The sequence below is a fragment of the Lolium rigidum genome, chromosome 1 (genome assembly GCF_022539505.1).
Source record: "Lolium rigidum isolate FL_2022 chromosome 1, APGP_CSIRO_Lrig_0.1, whole genome shotgun sequence".
NCBI classification, from domain to species: Eukaryota; Viridiplantae; Streptophyta; class Magnoliopsida; order Poales; family Poaceae; genus Lolium; species Lolium rigidum.
Window position 1 is genome coordinate 354,771,184 of NC_061508.1, and position 9,997 is coordinate 354,781,180.

A 9,997-nucleotide genomic window follows, 5' to 3' on the forward strand; every position below is an offset into this window, starting at 1 on the left:
TCACTTTCTTTCGACACCCTTGCTAGACTGTGATCATGAAGAGGAGGCCTGCACCAGAGCACCAGAAGGGGACTATGAGTTGGTCTACGAGGAGCCAGACCTTTTCAGAGGAGTTGAAGGCGTGGACTATGGGATAGTGTACGGAGCAGATGAGACAGAGGTGGAGGAGTAGAGTCTTACCTTAGACATCTCGTAGCCGAGCAGCGTAGTGGCTTACCTAAATAAGTTGCTGAGCTCGTCATGTCTTCTTTAGTTTGAGTTTGTAACGAACTTAAGTAATATCGTAGAGTGTTCTCATCGGACCTGTGAGAATGCCAACTTGTTAAGAACCATGTTTGTAATTATATATGGAGTGTTATGACCTGCAATGTTTCCGATATTTGTGAAAAATCCCCTTCATAAATGTCATATCAACGACTTGTATACTACAACATGCAGTGGTATGCCGGGTCACGCAGACTCCGACTGCCCATGTTCCCCATGTCATCGAAGAGGTCGTCGACGTCCGGGAAGAATTCGTCGTTGGGGAAGGCATCACATACGTCTGTGATGAAGCCAGTAGTCGCGCGAGAGCGCTCCCCAAAAATCTTATCGCCCTTCTCTCGTACAGGATTCGAAGCAGCGCGGTTCTGGAGGACTACTGTCCCGACCAGCGGTGCATGCCGCAGGCCGGGATGGGAAACACTTGAGCGGCGGCGTAAAGCTCTGGAACCAGGAGGTAGGCGCATATGCAGTGGTGGCTGTATATGTGTGTATCTCTAGAGAGGAGAGACCTCTCTTTTATAGGCACGGAGGGTGGAGCCGAACATGCCACGCGAGGAGATGAAACGAAGGGTAAGGAAGGTGAACCGAACAGGCACCAGCCGAAGTTTCTTGTGTATGTTCATATACCCGTTCTTGTGTGGCAAAAATAATGAGAGAGGCTCTCGGCTCGAGACATTACCACAACCCGCGGCGCGACGTGCCGTGAAGAGGCGAGCGAGTGGCCGCGTCGGAGGAGGAGCGCGCGTGTGGTTAGCTCCTATTTCCTCATATTATTTCTCTCTTAACTCTTCTTCAACTAGCAATGTGGGACTAAACTTTTGTCCCACCCTTTGCCATGTATGAATGGGCCAAGTGAGGTTCTAGTATTTATTAGGAATTTCTGGAATATTAAATAGGCTGATCCAAAATGAGCCAAAATTCAAAAAAATACTGTGTAGGCATTTGATATAAAACATTGCAGGTCCATTTACCGTTGGATAAAAGCTTTTGCATTTTGCATCCCGTTTTCTTAAGAAAAAGAAATTAAGGAGCATCACTGATACTATGCAAATATAAATTTATGACCACACAAATGGTTGAATTCATATTGTGTTTCTTGACTTATTTTTATTCATCTGTTCAACATATAGATTACTAGATTTCTTGGATGAGTTCATGTCGCCCAAATCCAAGGTGTGCACATGGCCGTGGACACAACGCATGTATATATATCTCCAACACGTGTCACATATTTTCAGTCCAGCCTTAGCTTGCGTGTTTAGTAGATCAAAATCAAAATACTATTTACATATACCGAATCTGAATTGCCGACGGAAGTTTCATAAAGAAAAGAAATTCCAAGTTGAAATTGAAAGAGAAACTACGTGGCCTAGCACAAGAGCGTCGCTGCCACCGGTCACCACGCGTCGCCGCTTTTCTGGGGTCGAGTGAGTCACTCTACAACTAGCTAGGAGTAGGAGTAGGAGTAGCACCGCATCGTCGCCTCCGCCACCCTTCTTGCCCACTCAAAACGCTAGCTTCTTCCGACCACCACCACCTATCTCCAATGGTGCGCGTCCGCCTTCCCAAGCATCCTCCGACTCCCTGAGACGAGGAGGAGTCGGAGTCGGAGGACGAGGAGTCGTCCGAGACAGGGCCGATGCTGCCGGTGGGCGCGGAGGCGGAGGTGCGCAGCAGCGACGACCCCGGCTTCGCCGGCTCCTTCTACGAGGTCACCGTCACCGGCCACCGCGGCCGCGGCTACACGGTGCTCTACTCCACGCTCGTGGCCGAGGACGGCGGCCCGCTCGAGGAGGCCGCGGCCGCTGCCGACGTGCGTCCGCGGCCGCCGCGGGAGGAGAGGCGGGAGTTCGCGGTCCACGAGGCCGTGGAGGCGCTCCACAACGACGGGTGGTGGGCCGGCGTGGTCGCCGCCGTTCTGGCCGGCGCCGCGCCGACGGTGTACCAGGTCGCGTTCCCCACGTCGCGGGAGACGATGGAGTTCCCAGCCTCCGCGCTGCGGCCGCACCGCGTCTTCCAAGCTGGCCGCTGGATCCCAGCTGCGCAACTGGTAAGTGCACTGTGTTGCAGTACGTGCACGGGCTCCCTATCCCTCTCTTCTGCAAACTCTTCGGTGTACGTTCAAATGCTTTGCACTTACAACATTTGTAACAGCGCGGGTCAGCACTACCTCTGTATGTTCAACCTTATCTTCACAAGTGATATTAGAAACGGATTCAGAACATTGCATGCTCATAACTTGTCTTTGTCTCCTCAACAAATGTAGTCCTTGTTGGAATCTTGCCTTAGCGCCATGGTACTGTAGAATTTGTATGCACTTAAATCTACTGAGACCGACCATGCAGTTGTGCAGGCCGGCTCACTTTTTGAAGTATCAATTAAGGTATTGTAGGATCAACCTATATAAATTGTTTCACTGGCTATTTGCTTTTGTTAAAACCAAGTTTGCAAATCAGCATTTGAAATGCTCACATGCATGCGGAGGAATTCGCTTGTTAACTGAAATTAGCATTTGAAGTGCTCATATGTACTTGTTTTTCTTTCGACGTCTGTTTGAAAAATGAAGTGAACAGTACAAACAGGAGCGCCCTTAGAATAGAAACACAGGATTCCTAATAATGCTGTTGGATGTTGCTTTGTGCAGGGCGATGGACAACCTTTGTTTCACGAGGGAACCCAAGTGGAAGTGAGCCGGTCCGAAAAAAGCTTTGGTGAATCCTGGCGTCCAGCTTCTGTCCTTAAAGTGATTGGTGCTACAAATTTCTTAGTGAAGTACACGCATGTTGGAAACAACGGGGCATTAGCCACTGAGATTCTAGATTCTCAATATATTCGGCCGGCGCACACCGCTCGTAAGTACAGATTTTCTCGATTTTCTCGTGTTGAGGTAATGCATGAAGGTAGCTGGTGGCCTGGTGTTATTATGGAGGTTCCAGTTAGTGGAGTCGGGAATAAGTATGTAGTAAAACTGAAGAGCCATGAGACATGCATAGATGTGTTGACGGTTGAAAATACGCAGCTAAGGCCACCATTTTGCTGGGACCGTAAAAACTGGTTACTCTCCCTGGAAAAGGTACACATAGCTAGCTCATATGTCTGCTGTTATTCTTTGCTTCTTTATTTGATGGGACATGAACTGTTAGTTACTCCCTCTGTCCGGAATAAACTGACTCACATTTGTCTAGATTCGCATGTATCTAAATGCATTTAGATACATTCAAATCTGGACAATTGTGAGTTGGTTAATTCCAAACAGAGGGAAATTACTCTTTTTATAATTGTACTATTTCATAGATTTTTTTCATATGTTTCAAGCAGTAGAAATCTTCAAGTCAATCTATAGTTTATCCTGCAATGCTTGTTCCCGAGCTAATTAATGACTCCTTTCATCTAACTGATCATGTTACCTTGTCTGCATCTTGTATGTCTACATAAAAACCAGAATCATCTCGCCAAAAAATATATCTACAAAAGTTTGAGGAATATGAAAGCCTATAAGTGCCTAGAATGACATGCCTATTCTTTCGTTGAAACTACGAAGATGTTATTCAATGTCGCTTGACCTGTCTTGAAGATTGTAGAGTCAGCAATGAGTAATGTGATTGTGTACTCATGTTTTTTTTTCCTCTTTCTTGTTTTTCTGAAGCAAAATCATGTCCGTGGTGATTACTTTGAAGTAAAATTATGTCAACGACGATTTTTTTTGGAAATGAGAAATATATCAATGATGATGATGCGATGTCTTTCCATTTCAGAAATCTGCTACTGTACCTAAGCTGGCTTCTCGAAAAAGGCCAATTTCTTCAGGCTTGTCATTACATAAGGAAGCTGGTGAAACCAGTGATGAACATGGTTCTCATCGTGAAAAGAAGTTGAAGAATGCAGAGTTAGCATCAGAAACAATTCCCCCTTTCTCGGTTGTTTTTAATCAAAGCTCTGAATTCAAGCACCATTTCAGCTCTTATCCCAAAGAAACAACGAAACAAGGAAATGCAATGTTCGCACCTCCTTCATTGGTGCTAATGGCTGGATTTTCACATCTAAGTGGTTCTTCACTTGCTCAAATTAGTAGTATAAAACAAGCATATTCTCAGAAGAGTATCAAGCCGTGTGCACCGGTACCGCAAAGTCGACAGTTACAGGGTTCGCTGTTTGGAACTTTTGGACAGACAAGGCCTCTCCCACAGGACCCACTTCTAGGAATGCGATCACGTAACCCTCAGAGTGTGAGTTATAGCTTTTAAAACATCGTCTTCATACTTTTAAACTACTCCTGAGATCATTTAAATTGCCATGTGTTCTTAGTTAACTCTTGTATTTGTATATATGTAGCAAAAGGAAGTGATAGCTGCTAAAAGTATCGAGGAAGCCAGAAACATTGTTTCTATGCCACAAGACCGTGAGTTCTGCACTAGTAACTTCTCATGGTACAAGAAAACACTGCAACGTACTAACTAGTAATTTTTTTTTGAAGTGGCCAAGCTGAAAGATGTTGATGATGATGTTGACGTACGTGATAATGTGACTGCTCGACCTGGAATGATTTCAGAAATAAATACAACGAATTGTGTTGACCCATCAATGACACCAAAGGATGCTGGAGGTATGTGACTACTGCTTAAAGAAGAGTCGGCCACTATGTTGCTAGCATTTCCATAATCATCGTACCTTCCATTTTACAGGTCCGCAACATGCCGTGTCACAGCAAGGTGGTGGTTCAACCATGGACAACCGGCTTTCAGAATCCTTGGCAATCAAGCATCTTCCATTTGTGAAGACCTCTCCAGCGACAATGGGAGTACTGCCTAAAGCGCCGCAGTTGGAAGCTTTGTTCTGCAGGAAGAATATGCACCACACCGAGCCACAAAATGATGATGCTATGATGAAAACGTTGGAGGAGAAGATTGCTCGCAAAGAAGCCGAGGATAGAGAACTCGGCGCGCGAATGCGCGTGCTGGCTGTGGCTCTCCATCAGTTGGGGTTATATGCCAGTCTCGTGCGTGACATGATGCGGTCCGCTGTTTCCCAGAAGATAAGCAATGCTACAGAGATCTCAAGACTCAAAAGCCAAGCAAGCGAGCTAGAACTCGGTCGGAAGTATCCGCCTCCGCGCGCGTTAAGGTGAGTTTGGTGGGAACATCTATGTCTTGTACAGGTAGTTACTGGTGTTAAGTGGCAGAGACTCAGCAAGCAGCTAGATGTAGCGTGTGTAAATAGTAGTAGTAGTTCCTAATGCCGTCATGTACTGGTGAATCTTTTGCAACCCTCTCTCTATGTTAGTCCTGTTGTTGCAACCCTCCCTCTATGTTAGTCCTGATGTTGCAACCCTCTGCAGCAACCTGGAATACCAGGTGTAATATAGTCTACCAGGTGTAATATATAGTCTACCGAAGTGCATGTTGTGCGTGCTGCTATCAAAAGAGATGAGATTCCACGTTGGCTGCTATTGCTGATTGCTCTTCAAAATTGGAGATTAACTACTGAAGATACTAGGTAATTGAGCCTGTCGACCCCGGAGGCGATCTTTGACCTTGCAGCAGATCCTGGCCGGCGCCTCCACGCCAGCCCCCTGCTGTGTTGGCAAGTAACGTGGTGGTGCTCCACGGCTGCTGGTGGGGTGGTGGCTGCGGTAGGTACTAGCTAGGCGGCGCGGCCTTGATGGTCGGGGCCTGAAGCCGGGGTGCTCAGTTGGCTGCGGACGGTGAGCTCTGTTAAGATCCTTCGGGGGTGGGTCAAGGATCCAACCCTTAGAGCGCCAAACCTTCAAAATAACTGTTTTTTAAGGGGCGGCGCAGATGAGTGTCCTTAGAGCATCTCTTGCAGATACCCAAACCCTCCGCGTATCCAGGGCACCTCAAAGCGGATTTGGGGTTCGAAGGGTTCGAAAAGAGGATTTGGGGTTCGAAGGGTTCGAAAAGAACATCAGATACGGCATATGAAACTGTAAATAAATAAATAAACGCGCGCAAGAGAAAACAGTTCGATTATGAAACTGTATATTAAAAAAAAAGAGAAAACAGTTCGATTCTTGCAGCTCAGTTCATTCTAAATTTAGCTGCATTGCAGCACTAAACACAATCCGCCACGGCAGTACATGAAGCAAAATCGGCTCACCGGAGCGCGGGTCGGCTCACTACTCGTCACTGACGAGGTCGATAAAGATGTGGTCCTGCTCGACGGCGATGCACCTCCATTCGGCGGCCTTCTCCGCATCCTGCTGGCTGGAGCGCGCGACGAGGCCGCCGACTGTGTCGATCTCCCGCTCCGCGACGAAGTCTCCCAGCACGAGGCCCGCGTTGACGCCGAGCTGCGGGAGGAGCTTCTTGAACTGCTCGTCGTCGAGGTAGTCAACCTCGGCGAAGTGGGTGAGGCGCGGTGGCTCTGGCTCGACCTCCATCTTCACCACCAGCGCCGTCGGCGGGCGCTGGCGGGAGCTCGAGCCCGAGGACGACGAGGCCGCGGAAGAGGAGGCAGCGCATCTGCGGCGGTACCGCTCCGACTCGCGCTTGGCGAAGGCGGGCGGCACGGCAACGCCGTGGTTGCGGTAGCGGTAGCTATCGTGGATGCGCGTCGCGTCGGACTTCACCTTCTCCCGCTCCGTCTTCTCGCCAGCGGGAGGAGGAGTGGAGCTCCCACCGCGCCCGGTGGAGCCACCGCCACGGCCCACCTAGCCGCCCCCGCGCCCTGCCGCCATCATCGCCGGCCGGCGGGAGGTGGAGACGCTGGATCTACACTCTACGCGTCGATTTCTCACCAGACGAGGCGGCGATTGCTCGTCGGCGGGAGGTGGAGGAGCGGATGGGGTTTGGCCCCCATCCGCCTGGCCGACCACTATATATCCGGGCGTTTTGGCGATTTGGGTTGCAGCCTGGATAGTTCCAGGCCGCAACCCAAATCGCCAAATCGCCAAAGCGAGGTCTGGTCAGGCCCAAAAAACGTCCGAAATTCGCATATCAGCTCGCCACCGGGTTTGCAGGCCGATGCCGACCACTACTTCACGAGCGCGGGCTGAAAGTTCATCTCCTCTTCCCTGCACCTCTCCCCTCCTCCCACACATCCTCGCAACACCCCGCTGTCGCACGCCACACTCGCACACCTCCCCTCCACCCGCCTTGGCCTGGTTCGGCCGCCGCACACCACCTCGGGATTCGGCGGCCAGATGCCGCCCCGCTGATGTCTACGGGAGCTTCTATTCTTGTAGACAGTGTTGGGCCTCCAAGAGCAGAGGTTTGTAGAACAGCAGCAAGTTTCCCTTAAGTGGATACCCAAGGTTTATCGAACTCAGGGAGGAAGAGGTCAAAGATATCCCTCTCATGCAACCCCGCAACCACAAAGCAAGAAGTCTCTTGTGTCCCCAACACACCTAATAGGTGCACTAGTTCGGCGAAGAGATAGTGAAATACAGGTGGTATGAATAAGTAGTAGCAACGGCAGAAAAGTGCTCTGCCCAGGACAGTAAACAAGCAGTAGTAACGCAGCAGTAGTAACGCAGCAGTAGTAAACAAGCAGTAGTAACTCAGCAGTATTTAGGAACAAGGCCTAGGGATTACACTTTCACTAGTGGACACTCTCAACATTGATCACATAACAGAATAGATAAATGCATACTCTACACTTTTGTTGGATGATGAACACATTGCGTAGGATTACACGAACCCTCAATGCCGGAGTTAACAAGCTCCACAATAATGCTCATATTTTAGTAACCTTTAGTGTAAGATAGATCAACAGACTAAACCAAGTACTAGCATAGCATGCACACTGTCACCTTCATGCATATGTAGGAGGAATAGATCACATCAATATTATCATAGCAATAGTTAACTTCGCAATCTACAAGAGATCATGATCATAGCATAAACCAAGTACTAACACGGTGCACGCACTTGTCACCTTTGCACACATGCAGGAGGAATAAACTACTTTAATAACAAATCACTAGAGTAGCACATAGATAAATTGTGATACAACATGCTGCAATCATAAAGAGATATAAATAAGCACCTCACTATGCCATTCAATGAGTAAGTATTCTGTGAAATATGGCCTAAGAGACCCACACGGTGCACACACTGTCACCTTTACACACGTGGGACTAGGAGTCTCCGGAGATCACATAAGTCAAACTTACTTGACTAGCATAATGACATCTAGATTACAAGCATCATCATATGAATCTCAATCATGTAAGGCAGCTCATGAGATTATTGTATTGAAGCACATAGGAGAGAGATGAACCACATAGCTACCGGTACAGCCCCGAGCCTCGATGGAGAACTACTCCCTCCTCATGGGAGCAGCAGCGGTGATGGAGATGGCGGTGGAGATGGCAGCGGTGTCGATGGAGAAGCCTTCCGGGGGCACTTCCCCGCTCCGGCAGGGTGCCGGAACAGAGACTCCTGTCCCCCAGATCTTGGCTTCGCGATGGCGGCGGCTCTGGAAGGTTTTCGTGGGTTTCGTCAATTGCCTCAGGGTTTTCTGATCCAGGGGCTTTATATAGGCGGAGAGGCGGCGCCAGAGGGTCTCTGGGGGGCCCACACCCTAGGGGGGCGCCCCCCCCTTGGCCGCGCCGGGGTGTGGTGTGGGGCCCCCAGGGCTCCCCTCTGGTCCTTCCCGGGTGTTCTGGATGCTTCCGATGAAAATAGGAACTTGGGCGTTGATTTCGTCCGATTCCGAGAATATTTCGTTACTAGGATTTCTGAAACCAAAAACAGCAGAAAACGAGAACCGGCACTTCGGCATCTTGTTAATAGGTTAGTTCCGAAAATGCACGAATATGACATAAAGTGTGCATATAACATGTAGATAACATCAATAATGTGGCATGGAACACAAGAAATTATCGATACGTTGGAGACGTATCAGCATCCCCAAGCTTAGTTCTGCTCGTCCCGAGCAGGTAAAACGATAACAAGGATAATTTCTGGAGTGACATGCCATCATAAACTTGATCATACTATTTGTAAAGCATATGTAGTGAATGCAGCGATCAAAACAATGTATATGACATGGGTAAACAACTGAATCATAAAGCAAAGACTTTTCATGAATAGCACTTCAAGACAAGCATCAATAAGTCTTGCATAAGAGTTAACTCATAAAGTAATAATTCAAAGTAAAGGTATTGAAGCAACACAAAGGAAGATTAAGTTTCAGCGGTTGCTTTCAACTTGTAACATGTATATCTCATGGATATTGTCAACATAGAGTAATATAATAAGTGCAATAAGCAAGTATGTAGGAATCAATGCACAGTTCACACAAGTGTTTGTTTCTTGAGGTGGAGAGAAATAGGTGAACTGACTCAACATTGAAAGTAAAAGAATGGTCCTCATAGAGGAAAAGCATCGATTGCTATATTTGTGCTAGAGCTTTGATTTTGAAAACATGAAACAATTTTGTCAACGGTAGTAATAAAGCATATGCATCATGTAAATTATATCTTACAAGTTGCAAGCCTCATGCATAGTGTACCAATAGTGCCCGCACCTTGTCCTAATTAGCTTGGACTACCTGGATTATCACCGCAATACATATGCTTTAACCAAGTTTCACAAAGGGGTACCTCTATGCCGCCTGTACAAAGGTCTAAGGAGAAAGCTCGCATTTGGATTTCTCGCTTTTGATTATTCTCAACTTAGACATCCATACCGGGACAACATAGACAACAGATAATGGACTCCTCTTTTAATGCTTTAAGCATTTGACAACAATTAATTCTTTTCTCATTAGA

General features: G+C 47.8%; 1 protein-coding gene across 1 annotated transcript; it reads left to right on the top strand.

Annotated features, from left to right (window-relative positions):
* The first annotated feature begins 2,228 nt into the window (after nt 1-2,228).
* On the top strand, nt 2,229-5,440 carry LOC124684654. Its single transcript, XM_047218925.1, has 6 exons — nt 2,229-2,314; nt 2,909-3,337; nt 4,020-4,490; nt 4,597-4,663; nt 4,739-4,867; nt 4,947-5,440. The coding sequence occupies exons 1-6, from the start codon at nt 2,240-2,242 to the stop codon at nt 5,387-5,389; spliced, it is 1,614 nt and encodes a 537-aa protein (XP_047074881.1). The 5' UTR covers nt 2,229-2,239; the 3' UTR covers nt 5,390-5,440.
* Nucleotides 5,441-9,997: the final 4,557 nt, after the last annotated feature.